Here is a 27,443-nt window from a genome sequence, read left to right on the forward strand (position 1 = left end):
GTCCCTACACACAAGACTCCCCTTTCCATACTGCCTTTAGCATCTGGGGGTGGAACACGTCAGTGGAATAGTGCTATGAAAACACTGCTAAGAAAGGACACCTGAGAACTTTCCGAGAGCTGAACAGAACGTGCAAATAATTATGTTACATTGAGAGGTTTCCCCCCAGGGCCAGTTTCAGACATTCTCCTTGCCCGCCTCATTCCGCACGATGTCCTCGCGTCACGATGCACATGCATGCAACATAACGTAACGATGTCATAAGCAACATTTTGTGAGATAACTTTTTTCTGCTACGGCCCCCCCCCATCACCCCTGCAGATGCACCCTCCCATTGCCTCCCCTCAGCTGAGAACTCCGGGCAGTTCAGCTCCAAGACCCTGACCCTAAGTAATGGAATCACCTCTGCCCTATTGCCTTCTTTTGGGGGGGAAGGGCAGTGTGGCAGCCACCTTTGAGGGAAACCATGCCATGGCCACCTTGGGGAAGGACCAGGTGGCCATCATCTTTGCTCGCCTCCACCCACAGCTTCCCAAGTTAACGACTTATCTCACGGACTGACTGCTTTCCCTCTTACACTCGGGGGATGAGGGCATATAATAATGTTGGTATTTGTTAAGTGCTTACTACGTGCAGAGTACTGTTCTAAGCGCTGCCATAGATACGAGGGAATGAGGTTGTCCCACGTGAGGTTCACAGTCTTCATCCCCATTTTACAGATGAGGGAACTGAGGCACAGAGAAGTGAAGTGACTTGCCCACAGTCACATAGCTGACAAATGGCAGAGTCGGAATTCAAACCCATGACCTCTGACTCCCAAGCCCGGGCTCTTTCCACTGAGCCACCCTGGCATGTGCAAACACATTCAAATTTGAACCTCCAAATCACATGTGCTTTAGAGTTGGCGGTGGAGTGGTAAGAGAGCATCTGAGATTCCTTCTTACTGATGGCTATTATGACTGCGTCCAATTCTGCTGGCCAGAAGGGAGTAAACATGCGTGGGAGGAACGATTAACTCTGAGAACCATTCAATTCTAATTGATGCAATAGTTGCCTCAAAGAGCTAATATCCCTAACGAAAGTGAATAATAAGTTTTCTTCTTTCTGGTAGGATCAGGCTTATGACGATGCTGACCAATGCTTCTTATATACTAAAGGTTGACCCCCCAGCCACATTCTACTTGATTTTAGTAATCTCCTCTAAGAGGCCTTCCCTAACTAAGCCCTCTTTTCCTTTTCTTCAAGTCCTTTCTGCATCGCCCTGACTTGCTCCTTTTATTCATCTCCTGCTCCCAGCCCCACAGCCCTTATGTACATATCTGAAATGTATTTATTTATATTAATGTCTGTCTCCCCCTCTAGACTGAAAGTTCGTTGTGGGCAGGGAATGTGTCTGTCATATTGTACTCTCCCAAAGCGTTTAGTACAGTACTCTGCACGCAGTCAGGGTTCAATAAATAACATTTGTCTGACTGACTAATGCAACTGGAGCTCTGGTTTCTGCCCCGTGATGTCACAAACTAAGTTATATGGGTTGGACCTGAAGAGGATCCCTGACAAATCTACACCCTGGAAAGTGACAGGATGCCACTACCGGGTCCCTGCTTGGTTGGCGAGAGGGAAGGACCACAGATTCCTGCTTCAAAGTTAATTCTTGTGGATTTTCCCCACAGAATTTGTCAGTCTGTGAGGAAGAAGCCCCCAGCAAGGAATTGACCTGTGGGAAAGAACCCTGGGAATTAACTTTGAATTGGAAGGCTGGTGGGGGGAGGGAGAGAATGGGAAGCTATAGAAACTCCACCCCTACCCCCCACAGGTTCAGTATCACCCAGGTGCAACAGAGTGCAGGCCACTGCTCTCCAGGTGAAGATCTGCTGTGGCTGTGGAGTTGGATTTAATCTCCATTTTACAGATGAGGAAACTGAAGCACAGAGAAGTTATGCCACTTGCCCAAGGTCACAAACGGTGAAGCCAACATTAGAGCCCAGGTCCCCTGACTCCCAGGCCCATGCTTTTTCCACTAGGCCATGCTGCTTCCTGATATATATGTATATTGAACCCCTCCTCTTCGAAGATGATCCTTGAGTCAGCGATCCTATTGTGGGTAGGTGTTGGGCTAAAAAAACAGATGAACACCCAACAATCACCAACCTAGCCAATATTTTCAGCTCGGCTTGTCTAAAGAACATCTAACAAACAAGCCTTCAATCAATGACCTTTAAAAGCAGTATAATTATGGTATTTGTTGAGCACTTACTATGTGCCAGGAACTGTACTAAGCACTGGAGTGGATACAAGCAAAACAGATTGGACACAGTCCCTGTCCCACGTGGGGCTCACACTCTCAGTCATGAAGCCCTTTTCCCAACTGTTTAAAGACAAGTGAAAGTATCATTTCTCTCTTGATTTGCTTTCTTTTTCGCTTGGGAAAAATGCATTTCCATTTATATTCCTCACTTCTTATGGTGCACGAAACACAGGGAATATGTCTACTTCAACAGTGCCGATGCCCCCAACTGTTCTGGGGATACACTTGGTCTCTTCCCTCTCATCCTATTTTGGTGACAGATTTTCAGGATGGGAAGTTCATGTTTTCATGAGTGAGGGTAGTGGATATGAAAGCTGAAACTAGTTTTCCCAGCATGTTGTTCTTCACATCAGTAAAATCAAATTCAGTGCAGCAATGTAGCACCTCAAATAATTTATTTGAGTTGACAGTTTATTCCCCACCCCACAAACTGTCAAACATAAGTCTCAGGAAGGAGGAGAAACAGGGGGTGACTGAGGAGGTAGCCATACCTTGCAGTAGGGAATCGGAACCTGATTCAGACTAGCCCTCCTCGTTATTCACATGGTACAACTGGATGGCGGCATCACAGGCCACTGGATGAAGCTTCTGGGTCAAAGTCTTTGGGCCTGGGGTGGTGGGGGACAGGGGCAGGACTTCCAGGGATCAGTGGTATCCCTAGTGACAATTCTAGGGTGAAGTATAGAGTGGAGATATTGCTCAGCAGTTGCCCACCAACTACAGCTGGCTCCTCCCCACACACCCTAATCCCCTCTGGAAACATGTGGGTCAGTCTTCAGGTGATTGGCATCAGCTTGGTGTCCCACTTGGGTCCGTCTGACCCTGGTCCAAGATTCCCGAGTTCTCAGTTCTCAGCAACTCGCTACATCACTTTAGATAAATTTGTCGTATTGGTGCCGGGCTTCAGTGGCTCACTGGTGACTATCAGTGCCTATCACATGGGCAGACCTGCAGAGGGGCCATGCCCTCAAGGTGAAGGAGGCTGCAACTCAGTGCATTCCTGTTTTGCCTGTACTGGAATAGGGTTTTGCACATTAATGTCTATCAATTCACAGAAAAAGTATATGGGGCTGGTGGGAAGATGAAGCTTCTGGTGGTGAGGTTGTATTGTAACTGAGGAGACCTGTAATACGATGGTCACTCCCTTCTACGTGGTGGGCTTGGAAAGATTGCCTTTTGCTTCCCACCCACTGTGCTTGGTGCCTTTCCCTTTCTCCCCTTTTACCTCATGGTCTTGATGAAGCCTCTGCTCTAGGAGAGTCATCTCTATTGCCGTAAGCCAGGATTTCATGTCTTCTCTTCCTATCTCTCATCTGTCCATAAGTCTGCCACATTGTTGGAAGTTTTACTTCACTGCATCTGTAAAACATGTCTTCCGTTCAGCAGCTCCCTCTATTGCAGCTATAGGGGTATCCTGCAGGTGTCCATTTTCCTCACACATCTTGCTCAAAGAAAATGTGATGTAACAGGCATTGTTTCACTTGATTCCAACACCACATGGTCTGTGATCCTTTCTTGCCATTTGATGTTAGGTATAGTTGGTCAAATCAAGGTTGAAGATGCCCTCTCTGACTTCTCACCACTATCAGAATGAAATAGGCCTTTAAGGTAGGTCCAGTCTTGTCCAGCCTGTTCTGTGCTTCCATGCTCGAGGATGCAATGAGGTATCTAAGAGTTGGTGTCAGAATATTTATTTATGTAGGTATTTAAGAATGCACTTCCACTCCTCTTGAAAATTCTTCCAGCCCAACAGGCTATGATTTTCAGCAAAAGCATTTGAGACAGTAATTTAGGAACTGCTATATGCAGATGATTGTGCTCTTGAGTCACATACACAAGATGATATGGAGAGGATTGCGGATGGCTCTGCAGATCTGACACAGCCCCATAAACTGACAATATGTCCCAATAAAATTAAGTTAAATGCCAGTCTGCGTCCGGAAAATCCTACCCACAAAGTTTTTTTTTAATTGGCAGTGCTGTCCTCAAATTCTGCTACTAGGCAGGGCAGTCCATCTAAAGGTGCACTGATAGACAAAGAAGTGGAAAGCAGAATAAAAAAGGTCAGCATGGCTTTTGACAGACTGACAGATGGTAACAACGGGGCATGAGGGTCCATACCAAATTGAGTATCTACAAAGCTGAAGTGGAATCACACCTTCCATGTGGCTGGGAGACCTGGATCTACTACATTAGACACATTCAGCTTCTGGAGCAGCTTCATCAGCTTCACTTCTGAGCCAGATCCAAATTCAAATGGAAGCACAAGATAATCAATGAGGTACTGTAACACAGTCAGTTCACCAACTCTTAAGCAATGTTTATTAGTAACCCAGCTTTGCTGGGTGGGATATGCAAGGAGAGCAAGATAGCAGAGCAGTTACTTTATGGTGAAAGGAGACCCAAACAAGCATAAAGGAGAGAATAAACCATACAAGAGACTTGAGGAAGCATAGTCTTAAACAGTGTGACATAGCATTAGACTTTTGGGAGACCACTGCAGAGATAGGTTAGTCTGGTGGGAAGCAATCAGGAAAGGGATTTCTCTCCCTGAGCAAGATTTCACCAAGTTCTAAGTACCAAGGGACCGGCTCAAAAGTAAAGAGAGGCCTTGTTTGTGAGAAATCAGTGCAGCAAAGAATTATCCTTATATGCACAAAATATGGAAGGAATCATTGGTCATGTGGTCTTTTTAACCGCATCTGCATGTATCGCTGGGATCTCCCTGCCAATCATGTCATCTTTGGAAATGAAAGACAGATATAGGTACATATATCTTTGTGTAAAAGTATTGCATGTATGCCCAATTCTCCAGCACTTGTGTTCTGAAACCCATTTTAGCCAGAACATCGTTAGGGGATTAGGGAACCTCTGGCAACACAAACCGGTTTGGATATAGGACAATGCAGTGTTAGGAGATACAACTTGTGCTTATGTGCATCTGTGCATGCACAGGGCAGCAGACACCATGAGTATCAGATTGCACCTTTTCCTAACCATTGAGTTGTGGAAGAATTCATACGTTTTGGGAGAACTGGGTCCTGTGTAGAGATAGCACTGATGGGGCCACTCTAGAAGTCAAATGTGACATCTGTGATAAGTCCAGGTGTCCCAGCCACAAAGTATAGAGTAGGGGCATCCTCGATGGGCAGCCTGGGGACATCCAGGAGCCTCAGCTGGTCCATGAAATCCTGTGGCTAAATATCCAAAAGACTTCCAAGCATTCTACAGCAGACATGTCAAACTTACCTGGAGCTTGCTGTTACATTGTACGCAAGCAACCCATGCAGAACAGCTAGGAGGCAGCAGCAGGATAAAAGAAAGAGAGTGATGTGGCTGAGGCCGCCTCTCCCCCACCTCTGGAGCCCGGCTCCTGCTCCAAGTTGGAAGTGCTACTGCTGAGGGAAACTGCTCTCTGGAATTTCTGCATGCAGTTCCCCTGTGCTGGAAACATCTAGGGAATAGTCTCCAGCAGCAGTGATGGTAGGGGTACCTGCAGTCGAGAGCAAGAGTCGGGTTGCTCACAGAGAGGTGGCTGTGCTTTATGGCTGTATGTCTCCTTCTGTCCTCTAATTTCCTTCCTGAGAGAAGAGCACATGAGATTGAATACTCTATTTGAACCTGTGTGTGTGTGTGTGTGTGTGTGTGCGCACACATGTGTGGGACCATACATGCAATCAGTGACATTTATTGAGCACTTACTGTGGGCAGAGCACTGTTCTAAGTATTTGGGAGAGTACATTACAAGATCGTTGGTTAGACACATTCCCTGCCCACAAGGAGCTTATGAATGTAAGTATTCTGTGTGTGTGTGTGTGTGTGTGTACGTGTGTGATTGTGAGCTCTGCTTATGCATTCTTTTCTCTGTTTCTGAATGTATAACTGTCAAATAATGGTACTGGAGTGATTACTCTCTGCAAAGCACTGTACTAAGCACTTGGGGGAGTACATTACAACAGAGTTGGTTAGTCACGTTCCCTGCCCACAAGGAGCTTATGAGTGTGAATATTCTGGCGGGGAGGGGCGGGGAGCTCTGCTTATGCATTTTTTCTGTGTTTCTGCATTTATAACTGTCAAATAATGGTAGTGGAAAGATTATTCTGTGTAGAGCACTGTACTAAGCACTTGGGAGAGTATAATACAATAGAGTTGGCAGACACGATCCTGCCTGCAAAGGAGCTAACCATCCATCCACAGGAGTGAGTTTGGCATTCTTGCTTTTAAAGTCATTGGACTAAGTAGTTGGCCTGAGGATGCTAAAGGGAGAAGAGTCTTCCTTCCTGAATTCTCTCCCCCACGCTATGTGCTGATGTAGGGTAAAAGAGCCCTGCAAACCACTGATAGCCACACTCCAGCTCAATCAGGCACTCAGCTCCCCCTCTTCTACCTTACCTCACTGATTTCCTACTATAACCCACCTCACACACTTCCCTTCTCTAATACCGACCTACTCTCTGTACCTTGAGCTCATCTCTCTCTCATAGCTGACCCCTTGCTTCCCCACTTACATTTCACTCTCACCCTAGACCAGAAACGGTGGCCATCATTGATTGGTCCCAAAGCGGAGGCCATAACTTGGAGGTCCCGAAGTGGTGGCCATCTTTGTATCTTTGTTCCTGTCTGTCAACCTCCAAGCCCATAAGAAGTGGGGTCCATTTCTCTTTTATCTTTATATCCTCTCTGGGGAACAGATATCACACGCAGGTCTCCTTCCTAGCAAAACCCCATTTTACAGAAAGCTTGTCCAATGCCACAAGCAGGCACGCATTTCTTCTGACACCCGAGCATGTAGTAACCAAACAGGCTGGCGGTGTCGGAAGCACATTCCTCAATTTCCTAACACAAAATATGTAGTGAAGAAGGTGATGGTATTTGTCAAGGGCTTATTATGTGCCAAGCATTGTTCTAAGCACTGGGGTAGATACAAGTTAATCAAGTTGTCCCACATGGGGCTCACAGTCATTCCCCATTTGACAGATGAGGGAACTGAGGCACAGAGAAGTTAAATGACTTGCCCAAATCACACAGCTGATTAATGGTGGAGCCGGGATTAGCACCCACGACCTCTGACTCCCAAACCCGAGCTCTTTCCACTAAGCCACGCTAGACTGTAAGATCCACGAGGGCAGGGATCATGTCTCCTTATTCTACCGAATTCTCTCAAGTGAAAGAGTCTCAACTTTCTCTCTCTCTGCACCCAGTAAGCAGGACCCCTGCCAAATTATTGATTGATTGAACGGCATGTATTCCTGGTTTATGAAGATAAAGTAACAAAGACACGGCATTGTTAATCATTTTGCCTGAGATCACATATCATCATACTGGTAGAGCAGTAAATAAAAGCCAGATATCCAGCATCTCTACAGTGGAATAACAGAAGACTGACAATTAACTTGGAGTAGACTGAAGTTTTGTATCAGCCTGCATTTTTTAAGCCATGCACACAACCCAGTATCTCTTCTGGTGACACTGAGCTTTTCTACTCGGGTAGTGTTTTGTCCAAAGATGCTAGACTAGGCAGAGATGTAGAACACTGAGTCAAAAAGGCTGGTGAATATTTTAGGAGTCTGACGGAGTGTGGCACCCAGGTAGCATCAAGCTTCAAGCCAAACAGAAGATGCACAGGGCAATTGGACAACTTCCCCAAGGCCTATGAGACCTGGACTTACTAAAGACACCACATCTGCCTGGTAGAGCAGTTTCACCATTGCAGTCTACATGTCATACTTCACATCGAATAATCAGACAGGGTCAAAAATCATGAGGTGTTGGCAACATCTGCTGAGTGAAGTGTACGAGGGAAATGGACAATAACGGGATACTGAAACACCTGTTCTGTGGGGAACTGAAGTGGGGAAGGGGTGAATGGAATCAGAACAAGGAGGAAAGGGAAAACATTTTCAAAGTCATAATGAAACAAAACCTTTGACAACGCGGCATAGCTTTGGACAGTGGTGGTATGGGAGCCTGGCATAACGGCCATTAGAAATGTAGCAATTGGTGTGATTAAAGCAGCAAAAGCTTTGAGAAGATCATGACTCCAAGAGGTAGACTTGAAAACAGCACCAGACATTGGAAGTACAGATGGAGCTACAAGGGGCAATCTTTATGTGCACATGACCTGAAAGGAATTCTCATTCAAGCAACAGTTTATCAGATGTAACCACACAAAGGAAACATCTCACCATCGGCATTATCATCTTCTGACACCAAAGAGCAGCACTCTCTATATTTGTAAATGCTTATATCCAAGGGATTATAATGGAGGAAACTTGTATGTACAGAGCTGTCTTACCTTTATTGTATGTTCCCAAGCCCCAGTACAGAGTTCTGCACCTAGAAGGCTCAAAGAAACCCCGATGATGGGACATTATCTTTAGAGTCACTCTCCAAATTACTTTAGGGAACTCGCCACTTATGTCTGAGGAAACTACAATCCAGAATTTCCAAGATATTTTACTTAAAGCTTCCCAGATACATTTAAGACTGAGGGAAGAACAGAGGAACTCAGCCGGCTGTAGATATGGAACTGACTTCACTGGATTTGAGACTCTCAGTTTTTATTGTAGCATAAATCCCATGTTTTCCAAACTACAACCAAGTATACGTGCCAGGCACTAGCCTCCTCTGGACTAAATCACATCAAAACGAGTCACTGCTCATACCCGTCTTCTGTTGCTTAGATCCAGGTAGCAGGCATAGCGTCAGAGAGACAGGCAGATGAAAAGGGTCAGTAAACGCACTGTTATGTATTGAATCTCAACTGTGGTTTTGTTTTGAAAAGGGAGAACTCTTCTTGGCTTTGCCACTGGAAAGTCACCGAAGGGGGTTTGACTAGCAAAGGGGCATCCCGCCTTTTTTTTTTTTTTTTTCTAGAAGCGTGATTAGGAGAGAATGCTGCTGACTCATGATTAATCCCTAAAGACTCCCCTGAGCCTTAGAATTGCCCAGAGCTCTGTTAACCTTTCATTCAATTCAATAGTATTTATTGAGCTCTTACTATGTGCAGAGCACTGTACTAAGCGCTTGGGATGAACAAGTCGGCAACAGATAGAGACAGTCCCTGCCGTTTGACGGGCTTACAGTCTAATCGGGGGAGACGGACAGACAAGAACAATGGCACTAAACAGCGTCAAGGGGAAGAACATCTCGTAAAAACAATGGCAACTAAATAGAATCAAGGCGATGTACAATTCATTAACAAAATAAATAGGGTAACGAAAATATATACAGTTGAGCGGACGAGTACAGTGCTGTGGGGATGGGAAGGGAGAGGTGGAGGAGCAGAGGGAAAAGGGGAAAATGAGGCTTTAGCTGCGGAGAGGTAAAGGGGGGATGGCAGAGGGAGTAGAGGGGGAAGAGGAGCTCAGTCTGGGAACGCCTCTTGGAGGAGGTGATTTTTAAGTAGGGTTTTGAAGAGGGAAAGAGAATCAGTTTGGCGGAGGTGAGGAGGGACGGCGTTCCAGGACCGCAGGAGGACGTGACCCGGGGGTCGACGGCGGGATAGGCGAGACCGAGGGACGGTGAGGAGGTGGGCGGCAGAGGAGCGGAGCGTGCGGGGTGGGCGGTAGAAAGAGAGAAGGGAGGAGAGGTAGGAAGGGGGCAAGGTGATGGAGAGCCTTGAAGCCTAGAGTGAGGAGTTTTTGTTTGGAGCGGAGGTCGATAGGCAACCACTGGAGTTGTTTAAGAAGGGGAGTGACATGCCCAGATGGTTTCTGCAGGAAGATGAGTCGGGCAGCGGAGTGAAGAATAGACCGGAGCGGGGCGAGAGAGGAGGAAGGGAGGTCAGAGAGAAGGCTGACACAGTAGTCTAGCCGGGATATAACGAGAGCCCGTAATAGTAAGGTAGCCGTTTGGGTGGAGAGGAAAGGGCGGATCTTGGCGATATTGTAGAGGTGAAACCGGCAGGTCTTGGTAACGGATAGGATGCGTGGGGTGAACGAGAGGGACGAGTCAAGGATGACACCGAGATTGCGGCCCTGCGGGACGGGAAGGATGGTCGTGCCATCCACGGTGATAGAGAAGTCTGGGAGCAGACCGGGTTTGGGAGGGAAGATGAGGAGCTCAGTCTTGCTCATGTTGAGTTTTAGGTGGCGGGCCGACATCCAGGTGGAGACGTCCCGGAGGCAGGAGGAGATGCGAGCCTGAAGGGAGGGGGAGAGGACAGGGGCGGAGATGTAGATCTGCGTGTCATCTGCGTAGAGATGGTAGTCAAAGCCGTGAGAGCGAATGAGTTCACCGAGGGAGTGAGTGTAAATGGAGAACAGAAGAGGGCCAAGAACTGACCCTTGAGGAACTCCAACAGTTAAAGGATGGGAGGAGGAGGAGGCTCCAGCGTAGGAGACCGAGAATGATCGGCCAGAGAGGTAAGAGGAGAACCAGGAGAGGACAGAGTCCGTGAAGCCAAGGTGAGATAAGGTATGGAGGAGGAGGGGATGGTCGACAGTGTCAAAGGCAGCAGAGAGGTCAAGGAGGATCAGAATGGAGTAGGAGCCATTGGATTTGTCAAGAAGGAGGTCATGGGTGACCTTAGAGAGAGCAGTCTCGGTAGAGTGGAGGGGACGGAAGCCAGATTGGAGGGGGTCTAGGAGAGAATGGGAGTTAAGGAATTCTAGGCATCGATTGTAGACGACTCGTTCTAGGATTTTGGAAAGGAAGGGTAGTAGGGAGATAGGACGATAACTGGAGGGGGAAGTGGGGTCAAGAGTGGGTTTTTTTAGGATGGGGAGACGTGGGCATGTTTGAAGGCAGAGGGGAAGGAGCCCTTGGAGATTGAGTGGTTAAAAATAGAAGTTAAGGAAGGGAGGAGGGCAGGGGCGATGGTTTAAGAAGGTGAGAGGGAATGGGGTCCGAGGCGCAGGTGGAGGGGGTGGCACTTGCGAGGAGGGAGGAGATCTCCTCTGAGGATACTGCAGGGAAGGATGGGAAAGTAGGGGAGGGGGTTGTTGGGGGGGAGGGGAGAGGCGGAGGGGTGACTTTGGGGAGCTCAGACCTGATCGTGTTGATTTTCGTGAGGAAATAGGTGGCCAGATCATTGGGGGGTGAGAGATGGGGGAGGGGGAGGAACAGGGGGCCTAAGGAGAGAGTTAAAGGTCCGGAACAATCGGCGGGGGTGACGGGCATGGGTGTCGATGAGGGAGGAGAAGAAGCTTTGCCTGGCGGAGGAGAGGGCAGAGTTAAGGCAGGAAAGGATAAATTTGAAGTGTGTGAGGTCGGCTTGGTGCTTGGACTTTCGCCAGCAGCGCTCAGCAGCTCGAGCATAGGAGCGTAGGAGGCGGACGGAGGAGGTGATCCAGGGCTGTGGGTTAGTGGAGCGAGAGCAGCGGAGGGAAAGGGGGGCGAGAGAGTCGAGATGAGTAGAGAGGGTGGAGTTTTTAAAGGGCCTGCTGCTGCCCCCCTACCCCGTCCCCCACCACCCCATTTCACCTTCCAAGGCATTAGTCTTTTCTCCAACTTTATGCTGAAGGCTATTTTGGAGGAGATTAAGTCCGGGCTTTCATTCATCTTTCTCTCCCTTCTAACTTGGGAAGCTTGCTATCTAGAAAATGTTACTCTCCTGTCGTCCCCTGTTTTTCATGTTCCCCTTCTCGCAGTGGGAAACAAAGGTTCGAAAATAAGACCCACACTACCTCCATGGGGGTACTTGGTCATCTGGCTTCCCTCAATCCTCAGTTCGGTTTAATAATGTTGGTATTTGTTAAGCACTTACTATGTGCCGAGCACTGTTCTAGGCGCTGGGGTAGACATAGGGGAATCAGGTTGTCCCAAGTGGGGCTCACAGTCTTAATCCCCATTTTACAGATGAGGTAACTGAGGCACAGAGAAGTTAAGTGACTTGCCCACAGTCACACAGCTGACAAGTGGCAGAGCTGGGATTCAAACTCATGAGCCCTGACTCCAAAGCCCGTGCTCTTTCCACTGAGCCACGCTGCTTCAGTTTGTGAGGTCACCTTCTGTCTTCAAGATTTCCAGGACTGGGGATTTCACAAATCCAGTGTACCTTGTGTCGCCCTTTTAGAGATGCTTAGGCTAACAATCACAGCTTGAAGGGGACATTTTGGGGAGGGTTCAGGAGCAGGGAAGACAATCTAATCATGTAATGTGAGGGTCACTGAACAAAGATGCAACCAATAAGTAAGGATGGAGAAGTAGGACGGCCCTAAAGGAGCCTCTTGTCTAGGCAAGGTTGCAGATCAGGAATTTTCAAGACAAAGCAAATGGTAATAATTGTAATATTTGCTATTTATCTATTTATTTATTTATAGCATTTGTTAAGTACTTACTATGTGTCAAGCACTCTTCTAAGTGCTGGGGTAGATGCAAGTTAATCAGGCTGGACACAATCCATGTCCCAAATGGGGCTCCCAGTCTGAATCCCCATTTCACAGATGAGGTAACTGAGACACAGAGAAGTAAAGTGACTTGCCCAAGGTCACACGGCAGGCAGGTGGCAGAGTCAGGATTAGGAGTCCTTCTGACTTCCAGGCCCGTGCTTTATCCGTGCTCTATCCACTAGGCCATGCCGCTTCCCTAAGTGCCTAGTGGGTGCCGAGCACTGTACTAAGTGCTGGGGCAGATACAAAATAATCAGGCCCCACACAGGGCTTGCAGTCTAAGTAGGAGGGAGAACAGGTATTGAATCTTCATTTTGCCGATGAGGGAACTGAGGCCCAGAGAAGTTAAGTGATTCACCCAAGGTCACACAGCAGGCACATGTTGGAGCCAGATATATGCCAAATCCAAGGGCCTCTACTCCATCCTAATCCTCCTCGACCTCTCAGCTGCCTTTGACATTGTCGGCCACCCCCTGCTTCTGGAAACATTATCCAACTTCAGCCTCTCTGACTCTGTCCCCTCCAGGTTCTCCTACTGTTTGTCCGGCCGCTCATTCTCAGTCTCTTTCATGGGAGCCTCCTCTACCTCCCACTCCCTAACTGTGAGGGTCTTCTTCTAGTCTCCATCTACACCCACTCCCTTGGAGAACTCATTCACTCCCACGGCTTCAACTGCCACCTCTACACGGATGATTCCCAAATTTACATCTCCAGCCCTGACCCTCTCTCCTTCCCAGTAATCTCACATTTCCTCCTGCCTTCAGAACATCTCTACCTGCATGTCCCGATGACACCTCAAACTAAACCTTCCCAAAACAGTGCTCCTTATCTTCCCAACCAAACCCTGCCCTTCCCTTGTCTTTCCTATCACTATAAATACCACTAATCTTCCCTACCTCACAAGTCTGTAACCTTGGTGATGTCCTCCACTCATCTCTCTCATTCCCCTCACGTATTCACCAAATCCTGTCGGTTCCACATTCACATTGCTAAAATCCTCCCTTTCCTGTCCATCCAAACTGCTACCTCTCTGATCCAAGCACTTATCCTACCCCCACTTGCCTACTGCATCTGCCTCCTCCCTGCCTCCTCTCTCTCCCCTCTCCAGTCCATACTTCATTCACTCCGCTGTATGCTTTACTTTTCAACAAAAATGTTCAGGTCACATCTCCCCACTTCTCAAGAACCTTTAATAGCTGCCCATTCACCTCTACATCCAACAGAAATTCTTCACCATTGGCTTTAATGCACTCAATCAGCTCACTCCACTTTACCTCACCTCACTTATCTCTTACTACAGCCCAGCCCACACACTTCTCTCTTCTAGTGCCCCATCTTGTTTATCTTGCCACCAACCCCTAGCCTGGAACTCCCTACCACTCCATATACACCAGACCACCACTCTCCCCACCTTCAAAGCGCAATTAAGATCACACCTCCTCCAAGAGGCCTTCCCAGATTAAGGGCTCTTTCCCCTGGCTCATTCTTCCCTCTGCACCATCTGTGCACTTAGGTCTATGGTCTTTGGTCACTTGTGTACATACCTTTAAATTATATATTATATATTTATATTAATTTCTGTCTCCCCCTCTAGACAGTGTTTGTTATGGCTAGGGGCTGTGTTTGCTAATTCTGTTGCATTGTATTCTCCCAGTCCCTCAGTACAATGCTCTGTACATAGTAATAATAATAATAATTGTGGTATTTGTTAAACACTTACTGTGTGCCAGGCACTGTGCTAAGCGATGAAATGGATACACGCAAATCAGGTTGGACACGGTCCCTGTCCACATGGGGCTCATAGTCTCAATCCCCACTTTATAGATGAGGTTAACCAAGGTCCAGAGAAGTGAAGTGACTTACCCAAGGTCACACAGCAGACAAGTGGAGAAGCAGCATGGCTCAGTGGAAAGAGCACGGGCCTAGGAGTCAGAGGTCATGGGTTCTAATCCCTACTCCGCCACCTGTCAGCTGTGTGACTTTGGGCAAGTCACTTAACTTCTCGGTGCCTCAGTTACCTCATCTGTAAAATGGGGATGAAGACTGTGAGCCTCACGTCGGACAACTTGATTACCCTGTATCTACCCCAGCGCTTAGAACAGTGCTCGGCACATAGCGCTTAACAAATACCAACATTATTATTATTAAGTGGCAGAGCCGGCATTAGAACCCACAACCTTCTGACTCCCAGGCCCATGCTCTAGCCACTATGCCATACTGCACTCAGAAAATACCATTGATCTATTAATTGATTGATTGATCATCTATCTTACCGCTGACCCCTTGCCTCGTCCTGCCTCTGACCTGGATCTCACTCCTTCATATCCGACAGACATTCAGTCTCCCCGCCTTTAAAGCCTTATTAAAAACACATCTCCTCCAAGAGGCCTTCCCCAACTAAGCCCTCATTTCCTCTTCTCCCACTCCCTTCTGGGGCACCCTTGTACCAGGATTTTGCTCCCTTTATTCATACCTCTCTCAGCCCCATAGCACTTATGTACATATTCATAGTTTAATTTATATTAATGTCTGCCTCCCCCTCTAGAATGTAAGTTCACTGTGGGCAAGGAACATGTCTACCAACTCTGTTCTAGTGTACTCTCCCAAGCTCTTAGTACACAGTAAGCACTCAATAAATATGATTGGCTGAACAGGAACAGACAGTGCAAAGTGAATGACACACTGAAGTGAAAGAGCAAGGAAGATTCAGGATTCCCCGTGGGGTAGGAAAACGGATTAAATACTCATTCAGTAGCTGAGAAGTAGAATTATCTTAAGGGGGTAGGGGGGATGGAGTGATCCTTGAGGACCAAAATGGTCAATGCAGAATCACTCCCAACCATGGAATTTCCTTGCTTTGTTGCACTGTGGCATTCTCCCTCTAGCAACTTGCTTTTAACACCTCTCTTCAGTGCTCACTTCTGTACAGTGACAAATAAACCCTGGTCCTGAGACTTCAGGACCAAGAATCTGTGTGGAGGAATTTACTCTAGTGATAGTTGTATACACAAGGCCATTCACACGCTCAGTGGAAAGAGCCCGGGCTTGGGAGTCAGGGGTCATGGGTTTGAATCCCGGCTCTGCCACTTGTCAGCTGTGTGACTGTGGGCAAGTCACTTAACTTCTCTGTGCCTCAGTTACCTCATCTGTAAAATGGGGATTAACTGTGAGCCTCATGTGGGACAACCTGATTACCCTGTATCTACCCCAGCGCTTAGAACAGTGCTCTGCACATAGTAAGCGCTTAACAAACACCAACATTATTATTATTATTATTATTATTATTCTTGGCCAGACACACTCCCACTGGGGCACATAGTGCAACCAGTGCATAGGCAGTTGTGGCAGACCAGCCCTTTTTTCTGCTGAAGGATTAGTATGTGTGTATATGTGCTTGTGGGGGTAGGGACAGATGCCAAACAGTATTTGAAAGGTCATTCTCCTTTCTCCTTACAGGCAACCACTGGGCCACTACCTCCATCCCTCAGATAGTCAGCCAAAACAGAAAGGGGATCATTCAGGGCCCATCCTCCCTCCCTTCCCTTGGCTGGCTACAGGAAGCTCAGAGGTTTCATTTCTCAACCCCTCCCTTTCTCCCTCCCTCAGCTTCCCATGCAAACATGGAGCCACCAGCACCCCTAATCCAACCCAGACATAGACACTAGAATGCTAACTGACTTTTAATAGAAAAAAATAGAGAATCTTAATGAATAAGTTCAGCAACCAACATAAGGGAACTGGGATCCAAACACCTTTTCTCTCAAATAGATCCTTCAAGGGTTAATGCTCCACTCCACCCAGGACCCCTTTCTACTTTCCTGTAAATTTCTTTTCACATGTTCCATTCCCTCTCCCCCCACTTCCCTCAGAGTACCCTAGGATTCAGGCTCATTCCTGCCAGATCCCTCTCTCAGAATGTTCAGATGCCAGCATGAAGCTGCTATGGATCCAGATGATGGTTTCCCCAGACTCAAGCAAGAACCAGTCAAGGATCGTTAGTCTGCCCTGAAGAACTCTTTCTCCTGCAATCCTGTCCTAAAGATTGCTCAGTCCCAGGAACTTCTTGGCCCGCACAATTAACTAATTATCACCCCCCACCACCCCTCCTGCCTCTTTCCCTAATCCTCTCCTGTGATTTGCCTGTGTTCCAGATGGAGCCATGAGCTGAATGAGCTGAAGACACCCTGAATTCCATGCAGAGCAAGCCCTGGACTTGCTCATCTGGAGCTTTTAGCATCAGGGCTTGGAGCACACGTCTGGGACTACAATGCCCAGAAGTCCTGGAGTGTTTTAAGCTCCCTTGGAGCCCTGCCCTGGGCCTGACAGCTAGATTGTTCCGCCACCTCCAGAAGAGACACCCACGCCCGAATGTTATAGAATAAACCTGGCTGAGGGTGGCAAATTCTGTCCACTGCTAACCATCACTACTGAGCTCCCAGCCCCTTATTTAAATGCAGTATGTCCTTACGTTTGCAGGCCTCTGGGGATGACATGGGCTTGCTCCGGTCACGGTAAAATCCTGGCTTGCATCTTTGGCAGCGATGTCCCTCTGTGTTGTGCTTACAACCATCACAGACACTGCCGCTGCGTTTTCCTGACCCCAGCCAGATGCCCAGATCGAAGTGGCAGCTGCCAGAGTGGTCGTGGCAATGGCACTCTGCACGGAGAGCAAGGAGAATACTACTCAGATGCACCATTTCACCCCAGGGCACCTCCCTTTCTGTCCTCTGCCTGAGCCATCAGGAAGCCATCCCTGAACTCTTCATCCACTCACTTATCAAACTACGTTGGCTCGGGACCAGCACTCTACACAACCTCACCACGGGGAAGGGCGAAATGAATCAGGCGAGGTTGCCGCTGGAGTCTGCCTTGGGATCGCTGTACTGCAATAGATCAAATTGACTACGGTTAAAACACAAGGAAGCCCACTGATAGAGACTGCCAGCAGAATTACCCCCACAGTTCCTTCTCCATCAGCTACCAGGGTGCCATAAATCCATGCTGAGTTCTCGACTTGCAGTTTAGCCTGTCAGCTATTGATTTACTGCTCTGAGAGCCAGAACCTATAAGACCCCGTTCACCCCTTTCCACTTACTTTTGCATTCATTTGGCTCCCCAGTTTTCCCATCTCCCGGCTTCCATGGCTGGTCATTGTAAAGCGGAGCACACCTCTCACAGTGCTGTCCGGCTGTATTGTGGCTGCAGAGACATTTCCCATGGACCTGTGGGGTCAGAGAAAAGGCTTTCAAAGAATCGCAAAAAGGGACAGATGAGGGAACGGAATCATAGATGTCTCTTGCCGGGCTCTCCGATCGATCAATGGTACTTATTGGGCACCTGCTGAGGGCAGAGCGCTGTACTGAGCATTTCCCCCTCAGCAGCACTAGCTAGAGACCCATATTATGACAAGCTTCCTTGCCTCTATTTTACAGATGAAGGAACTTCTCTGGGCCTCAACTCCCTCATCAACAAAATGGGGATTTAATCTTTGTTCTCCCTCCTACTCAGTGAGCCCGATGTGGGACTTGATGATCGCTTAGTTCAGTGCATGAACCACAGTAAATGTTTAGCAAATACCACAATCATCATCATTATTATTATTGTTACCTGTCAGTCCCCCTCCTCAGAGAGGCTCTAGCAGCTCTCGCTCCCTCCTCTTTATCCACTCTTCTCCCACTACACCTCAGCCTGCACTTTTCATTCCTCCATTAACTCACTCACTATGCCTTGCTCTCACCTCTTCTGCCACTAACTTTTTTTTGTTTTAATGACATTTCTATATGCCAGGCACTGTACTAAGCACTGGAGCAGGTACAAGCAAACTAGGTTGGACACTGTCCCTGTCCCACATGGGGATCACAGGCTTAATCTCCATTTTACAGATGGGGTAACTGGGGCTCAGAGAAGTGAAGTGATTTGCTCAAGGTCACATATCAGACAAGTGACAGAGCTGGGATTAGAACCCAGGTCCTTTTGACTCCCAGGACCGTGCTCTATCCACTAAGCCACGCTGCGCCTCACCTCTCTCTGACACCCTCCCCTCTGCCTGAAACGTCCTCCCCGTTCATGTCTGAAAGATCACAGCTCTCCTCATTTTCCAAGCTCTTCTGAAATCACACAAGGGCCCTAGGAGGCCTTCTCTGATTAATTTCTCATCTCCCCTCCCCTGCTTATATCCCTGCTCCGGCCTGGTCAGCAACTCCACCCCACCTAGGCTCTTTAGTACACACAACCTCCCGCAGCACATCTTCCTCATAATTTACATACCTTATTGCTTAAAGACTAATTCATGTACATATCCCCTTTTCCTTCTCCTATTTGTCATGTATTTTAGGGTCTGACTACTCCACTTGATCATAAGCTCTCTAAGCTCTCTAAGGGCAGGGAGCCTGTCCACTGATTCTACTCTCCCAAGTGCTTAGTGCTGTGTTAGGTGCAGAGTAGGTGCCCAATAAATACTATTGATTGAAAAAGCATTACCCTGCCCCCCAAGAGCTAAGGAACCTCTCAAGGTCACACCTGGAGAGTTTCCAGTACTCTACCAGTCTCGACTACAGGAGGGAGAGTCAAGCAGAGGCATATCCGTTCCATTCCTAGTAACTTCTCTGTGCCTCAGTTCCCTCATCTGTAAAATGGGGATGAAGATTGTGAGCCTCATGTGGGACAATCCGATTACCCTGTATACCCCAGCGCTTAGAACAGTGCTCTGCACATAGTAAGCGCTTAACAAATACCAACATTATTATTATTATTATTATTATTATTATTAGGCAGTGGCTAGCGAGTGGAAGGCCATCTGCTACAAGTCAAAACTCCCCTGTGCTGGGCAGCAGCGGCACAGGAGGGAATAGAGGGTGGAGAGTCGGGTTCACCGCGCGGAAGGAGGCAACGGTAAACCGCTTCCATATTTTTACCAAGGAAACTCTACAGATACACTACCGGAATGATTGCAGATGGAGGCGGGGCGGTCTGGGAGAGATGCATCCATGGCGTCACTATGGGTCAGACATGACTCGACAGCATAAGACAACAACAATAACAAGAGCTGAGGTCCCACCATGATTGAACCCAATAGCATGAACCCAGCTTAGTTGCCTCATTCCCTGTGGGAGAGCACAAGACAGAAGTAGGAGGCCATAAGCTCGTTACGGGCCAGGAATGTTTCTGTATCGTACTCTCCCAAGACCTCAGTACGGTGCTCTGCATATGGTAGGCACTCAATAAATACAACTGATTGATTGAGACTCTTCCAAAAGTCACCAGAAAATCTTGCCATACCCTACCTCACTCAGACTGTGTTTTGGGTTCAGGATGCCAGCTCACATCAAGCAATGGCATTTATCGAGTGCATACTTTGTGCAGATCACTGTACTAAGTGTTTGGTACAGTAGAGTTGGTAGGAGCTTACAAGTCTAACGGCGGAAGCAGACAATATTAAATTACAGGTAAGGCAAGCAATGGAGTGTAAAGATGTTTACATAAGTGCTGTAGGGGGGTAGGGACTTGGCCGGGGGGGGTGCCTATGTGCTTCAGGAACGTGTCTACCAACTCCGTTTTGTTCTGTCCTACGGAGCACTCAGTACAGCGCTCTGTACACAATAAGAACTCAATAAATGCCACTGGTTGATTGCCTAGAGGGTGGGACTAAGTTCATCGGTGAGGCAGTAGGGAGGGAAAATAGGGTGGGGGTGGATGAGAGCGATCAGTCAAGGAAGGCTTCCTGGAAGAGATGAACTTTCAGTAGGACTTTGAAAATGGGACAGGAGACAGGGGGTGAGCAAGGGGTTAATGGGGGGTGAGGCGAAAGGGAGGGACAGTGAGCAGGTTGGAATAGGAGGAGTGCAGTGTGAGGGGTGGGTCATAGTGGGAGAGAAGTGAGGATTGAGTGCCTCGAATCCAATGGTGAGAAGTTTGTGCTAGATACAGAGGTGGATGGACAACCACTGGAGGCATTTGAGGAGTGAGGAGACATTTAATAGACCAGAGGATGGGCCATGCCCAGTATCTCTAAGTCTCCCTTGTTTCCTCTCCTTTGGGTTAGAATGGAGAAGCCTTTCACCACTTCTTGCCTCACTCTGTTTGAAAACACCAGTATAATAAATTTCTGACTTGCCTTGCCGGTTCTTGTTGGGATGGGTTTGGGTGGTAGAATAAACCCTCGCTCAGGCTATATCCCAAGGAAACACTGAGACTGGGAATGGGTTGGCATTTCGATTTTTTTCCTTCTTGTTACTGGGTAGGTACAAAGATCCCAGAGAGATTTCTCCATTTCTAATGGCCGTTTTCTCACAATGTACATTTTGCACTTCTGTAGCTTCAGAATGAAAGCTCCCAAAGCATCTTGCACCATGAATCAATCAACCCCATGACACTGCTGTATTAGTCTATCCCTGGAACAGGGAGCCTGCCACTCAGACAAGGCAACTCAGTAAAGGATTGGCTGCCTCAGCAGTAAAAAGAGGAAAGAGGAGAGTGAGCAAAATAGGGCTGTGGCTTGTTTCATCCGGGCTGGAGCTTCATCTAATCCTTGGGTGTCTCTCACCTTTCCCGGAATGCCAGCTCCCTGCTCTGACTCTAGGTAATGTGAGATAACGATCGTGCTGAGAGAGACCCTCCTTACCGTAACCTTCCTTTCCACCCCCTTCTCTCTCCAGCTAACTTGCTACAAGGGTTTTGTGGGTTTTTTTCCTGCCTCAGCTGAGATATTTCCTGTGGTTAGCAGAAAGGGAGCGGGGCGGAGGCTACAGCCCCATGCCAGCTCTCTCCTCTTTGAAGTTAGCTGGCAGGTTGCTCAGAGCGCTTGGGTGCCTCCTCATGGAAGGCTGAGCACAGACTTTGGGGATGTGCATTTCTCTCTTGGAACCTAGTCGTCCCCAGGGGCATTTTGGGGGCGAGACACAGTACATAATACTCTTCCTAACCAGGTGGTTAAACCCTAAGGCCAGCTGAGTTCCCTGAAGTTCAGTTTGGATTTCAGAGAAATGAAACAAACAGTGGATTTCTTCATTCATCCTAATTTTGGCCTTGAACCATTTTGGAACTTCTTCCCTCCAGGCACAGACAAAGCTCCAAGAATGCAGAAAAATCACCATGAGGCCAGAAGAGCAACAAGGGAGGATGATGGCCCCTTGTTCACCTCCCTTCCATCCCTCCTCTCAATGTTGACATGCAGATGAACAAATTCGACTCTCGACTTTTCCCTAAAAAATGGAAAAACTTTCTGTTCATTTGTTCATTCATTCGATCATATTTATTGAGCGCTTACTGGGTGCAGGGCACTGTACTAAGCGCTTGGAAAGTACAATTTGGCAACATATAGAGACAATCCCTACCCAATGGGTTCACAGTCCTGTTGATGCCTGGCTTCCTAACTCACTTTATTGAGCTTCTCAGTTTTCATTAAAATAAAACCTTGCCATTTGACAGAAAAACAGCCTCCAGAAAGCAGATTCCCTTGGGGCAAGAAATCCAAATAAACAGGCTGAGACCAAACTGTACCCTCTGATAAGTGATGATGATGATGATGATGATATTTGTTAAGCGCTTACTATGTGCCAAGCACTGTTCTAAGTGCTAGGGTAATAATGTTCGTATTTGTTAAGCGCTTACTATGTGCAGAGCACTGTTCCAAGTGCTGGGATAGATACAGGGTAATCAGGTTGTCCCACGTAAGGCTCACAGTTAATCCCCATTTTACAGATGAGGTAACTGAGGTACAGAGAAGTGAAGTGACTTGCCCACAGTCTCAGAGCTGACAAGTGGCAGAGCTGGGATTAGAACCCATGGCCTCTGACTCCCAGGCCTGGGCTCTTTTCATTGAGCCATGCTTCTTTTCTAAGTGAGGGGCCTTGGCCAAGGCATGAACTTCTTTAGGGGCTGGGAATAATCCTCTGCAAAGTCAATTTACCAATCTCCCTCGATAGTTACCCATTTCTCTGCGTATTCAGCAAAACCCCCTGACCATTGCCTAGATTGTAAGCTTCTTGAGGGCAGGGTCTTGTCTACTTACTCTTTTGAACTCCTCCATGTATGTAGTACTATTCACTGGACAGAGTAAAGGCTCAATCAATCCTATTGATTGATTTAAAGCACTTGATCACTTCTCTCTTTCCTACTGAACCACCCTCTTCCCTCGTGGCATCCCTGCTCACACTCCTCCTTCCTCTCAAGCCCATCTGCACATTGTGCCTTGTTTTCATCCGTCTCCACCGACCTCTTGCTCACACACCCTCTCCTCCCGCCTGGAACGCCTTCAATCAATCAGTGGCATTTAGTGGGCACTTACTGTGTGCAGAGGACTGTACTAAGCATTCGGGAGAGTACGATACAACAGAGTTGGTAGACATGTTCCCTGCCCACAAGGAGCTTATGGTCTAGTGGGGAGACAGTCATTAATATAGAGGAATTACAGATAAGTACGGAAGTGCTGTGGGTCTCAGGGTAGGGTGAATATCAAGTGCTTAAAGGGTACGGATCCAAGTGCATCAGTGACTCAGAAGGAAGAGGCGGTAGGGGAAATCAGGGTGGCTTCTTGGAGGAGAGGTGATTGTAATAGGGCTTTGAAGAGGGAGAGAGTTGGTGGTCTTTCGGATATAAAGGGGAAGTGAGTTCCAGGCCAGAGGGATGATGTGGGCAAGGACTTGGCAGCCAGATAGACGGCCTCGAGGTACGGTGAGTAGGTTGGCATTAGAGGAGCGAAGTGTGTGGACTGGGTTGTAGTAGGAAATCAGCAAGGTAAGGAAGGAGAGGGAGAGCTGATTGAGTGTTTTCAGGTCAATGGTAAGGAGCTTCCTTTTGATGGGGAGGTGGCTGGGCAACCACCCCTGGTTCCTGAGGAGTGGAGAAACAGTGGACTGAACTTTTATTTTAGAAAAATGATCTGGGCATCAGAGTGAAGTATGGACTAGAGCAGGGAGAGCCAGGAGGCAGAGAGGTCAGTGAGGAGGCTGATGTTGTAGTCAGGTGACATATGATAAGTGTTTGGATCAGCATAGTAGCAGTTCGAATGGAGAGGAAAGGATGACTCTTAAAGAAGTTTTGGAGGTAGAACCGACAGGTTTTGGTGACACTGAATATGTGGATTCAATGAGAGAGATGAGTCAAGGCTAATATCAAGGTAACAGGCTCGTGAGATTGACTTGTCTACGGTGATGGGAAAGTCCGATGGATGGCCGATGGAAAGATGAGGTGTGCTGTTTTGAAAATGTTTAGTTTGAGGTGTTGGCAGGCCATTCACCCAGGTAGAGATGTACAGAAGGCAGGAGGACATGTGAGGCTGCAGAGGAGAGTGGTCAGGAATTACTTGGGCCCAAGTAATCTTCCCACCTTGCATCCCCCCGAACTGCAACTTCAGCCCTCCTGGGCCACCCAAGCACTTAAGTTACCACAGCCTCCTTAGTGCTTATGTACATCCTATATGCCCTAATACTCCCCTTATGGGTAATTAAGTGTTCGTCTCTCCACCCGCTAGACTGTAAGCTCTGAGACTAAGCAATCGTTTCTTCTATTTTATACTCTCCTAAGGGCTTGACACCGTGCTCTGCACGCTGGAGATAATAATAACAACAATTATATTTGTTAAGTGCGTACTATGTGCCAGGGACTGTACTCAGAATCAAGATAATCTGGTAGATGCACGACAGATGCTATTGAAAATGAAGACCGTAACAATAAGTGGCTTATTCATCTGACCTATTAATGAGTGCCCGAAGGGATGTGATATGAAGGCATCCAAGTACACAATATAGAAAAAACATGGTACTTATCTATAAGGAGTTTCAGACAGCGTGGCTTAGTAGAAAGAGCATGGGTTTGGAAGTCAGAGGATGTGGGTTCTAATCCCAGCTCTGCCACTTGTTTGCTGTGTGGCCTTGGGCAAGCCACTTAACTTCTCTGGGCCTCAGTTACCTCATCTGTAAAGTGGGGATTAAGACTGTGAGCCCCACGTGGGACAACCCGATTACCTTGTAACTACCCCAATGCTTAGAACAGTGCTTGTCACATAGTAAGCGCTTAATAAATACCATAATTATTATTATAGACAAGAGATTATGGGCAGGGAAAGTGTCTGCTAAGTCTGCTGTACTGTACTCTCCCAAGTGCTTAGAACAGTGCTCTGTGCACAGTAAGCACTCCATAAATACTACTGACTAATTACAAACAGCCAAAACGGTAAATGTCCCCCACAGTACTTATGTCCATATCCTCATACTTAGTTGCTTCCCCTAACTGTAATTTATTTTAATGTCTATCTCCGCTGCTAGATTGCAAAAGGGCAGAGATTGGGTCTACCTTCTTCAATCAATAGTATTTATTGAGCGCTTACTATGTGCAGAGCACTGTACTAAGCACTTGGAATGAACAAGTCGGCAACAGATAGAGACAGTCCCTGCCGTTTGACGGGCTTACAGTCTAATCGGGGGAGACAGACAGACGAGAACAATGCAGCGTGGCTCAGTGGAAAGAGCACAGGCTTGGGAGTCAGAGGTCATGAGTTCGAATCCCGGCTCTGCCACTTGTCAGCTGTGTGACTGTGGGCAAGTCACTTCACTTCTCTGTGCCTCAGTTACCTCATCTGTAAAATGGGGATTAACTGTGAGCCTCACGTGGGACAACCTGATTACCCTGTATATACCCCAGCGCTTAGAACAGTGCTCTGCACATAGTAAGCGCTTAACAAATGCCAACATTATTAACAATGGCAATAAATAGAGTCGAGGGGAAGAACATCTCGTAAAAACAATGGCAACTAAATAGAATCAAGGCGATGTACATTTCATTAACAAAATAAATAGGGTAATGAAAATATATACAGTTGGGCAGACGAGTACAGTGCTGAGGGGATGGGAAGGGAGAGGGGGAGGAGCAGAGGGAAATGGGGGGAAAAGAGGGTTAAGCTGCGGAGAGGTGAAGGGGGGTGGTAGAGGGAGGAGAGGGAGAAGAGGAGCTCAGTCTGGGAAGACCTCTTGGAGGAGGTGAGTTTTAAGTAGGGTTTTGAAGAGGGGAAGAGAATCAGTTTGGTGGAGGTGAGGAGGGAGGGCGTTCCAGGACCGCGGGAGGACGTGGCCTGGGGGTCGACGGCGGGATAGGCGAGACCAAGGGACGGTGAGGAGGTGGGCAGCGGAGGAGCGGAGCGTGCGGGGTGGGTGGTAGAAAGAGAGAAGGGAGGAGAGGTAGGAAGGGGCAAGGTGATGTAGAGCCTTGAAGCCTAGAGTGAGGAGTTTTTGTTTGGAGCGGAGGTTGATAGGCAACCACTGGAGTTGTTTAAGAAGGGGAGTGACATGCCCAGATCGTTTCTGCAGGAAGATGAGCCGGGCAGCAGAGTGAAGAATAGACCGGAGCGGGGCGAGAGAGGAGGAAGGGAGGTCAGAGAGAAGGCTGACACAGTAGTCTAGCCAGGCTATAACGAGAGCCTGTAGCAGTAAGGTAGCCGTTTGGGTGGAGAGGAAAGGGCGGATCTTGGCGATATTGTAAAGGTGAAACCGGCAGGTCTCGGTAACAGATAGGATGTGTGGGGTGAACGAGAGAGACGAGTCAAGGATGACACCAAGATCGCGGGCCTGAGAGACGGGAAGGATGGTCGTGCCATCCACGGTGATAGGGAAGTCTGGGAGAGGACCGGGTTTGGGAGGGAAGATGAGGAGCTCAGTCTTGCTCATGTTGAGTTTTAGGTGGCGGGCCGACATCCACCTGGACATCCTGGAGGCAGGAGGAGATGCGAGCCTGAAGGGAGGGGGAGAGGACAGGGGCGGAGATGTAGATCGGCGTGTCATCTGCGTAGAGATGGTAGTCAAAGCCGTGAGAGCGAATGAGTTCACCAAGGGAGTGAGTGTAAATGGAGAACAGAAGAGGGCCAAGAACTGACCCTTGAGGAACTCCAACAGTTAAAGGATGGGAGGGGGAGGAGAGAGTTCTCTAATGAACTCTCCCAAGGGCATAGTATTGTAAGAGGGATTCAGTGGAAGATTAACAAGGAGAGCTCTCAGTGGCACTTAACCAATCTAGCACGCGAGGCCTGACCGAACATACCACGTATCTCCTCTCCCGGTTTCAACCCGAGAACTGTGGTCCCCTTGTTTCATATTCCTGGGAGGAAGGCCCCCGATAAAGAAGAACCACATCGCTGCACCAGGTGCAGAATGGCCCAACTCCAGGAATGTAGTCCTGATCTCACAGAGCAAGGACGAACACGAAAGTCTGGACCATGGGGAAACGCCAGCCTTGGTCCAGAGAATCCCAGGGCGATAACGTGCCAATAGTCCCCCTCCCTCTACTGTTCTGCGTGCAGTTGTTAGGGCGTCTCTCTGCACCAATCGGGGTGTGAGTATGCTTCCCTATTAAATCTGCCTACAAAACTCAGCTTTGCATGCCTTGGAGTGCCTGGCATCGTCAGTACCTTTGCGAACCGTATCTCGTGCACCTGCACCTGGTATCTTTGCACACCATGTTTTATCCATTTACAAGTTCATGCTCAATATCGACCACTGCTGTTGTTGTCTTATGCCGTCGTGTCCGATGCGTAGCGTTGCCATGGACACACCTCTCCTGGAACGCCCTGCCTCCTTCCGCTATCATTCCGATTCTGTATCCATAGACTTTTCTCGGTAAAAATGCTTCCATGCAGTAAACCCGAGTCTCCGCCCTCGACTCTCTCCCGTGCCGCTGCCGCCCGGCACAGCTGAGTTTTGACCTGGAGCAGATTGCCGTCCACTCGCTAGCCACTGCCCAAGCTGGGAATGGAATGGATATCCCTCTGCTTGACTCTCCCTCCTAGAGTCAAGACTGGTAGAGTACTGGAAACT

General features: G+C 48.1%; 1 protein-coding gene across 1 annotated transcript in view; it reads right to left on the reverse strand.

Moving 5' to 3' along the window:
* Nucleotides 1–27,443, reverse strand: part of LOC100090531 (netrin-4-like) — a 79,723-nt gene that overhangs the window by 9,496 nt on the left and 42,784 nt on the right. The window contains exons 6-7 of the mRNA XM_039910261.1: nt 17,738–17,864; nt 17,111–17,299 (exon numbers count right to left, since the gene is read on the reverse strand). Coding sequence (XP_039766195.1) covers nt 17,111–17,299; nt 17,738–17,864 — 316 coding nt within the window. The remainder of the gene's footprint in view (nt 1–17,110; nt 17,300–17,737; nt 17,865–27,443) is intronic.

This window comes from Ornithorhynchus anatinus, chromosome X1, assembly GCF_004115215.2.
Source record: "Ornithorhynchus anatinus isolate Pmale09 chromosome X1, mOrnAna1.pri.v4, whole genome shotgun sequence".
NCBI lineage: Eukaryota > Metazoa > Chordata > Mammalia > Monotremata > Ornithorhynchidae > Ornithorhynchus > Ornithorhynchus anatinus.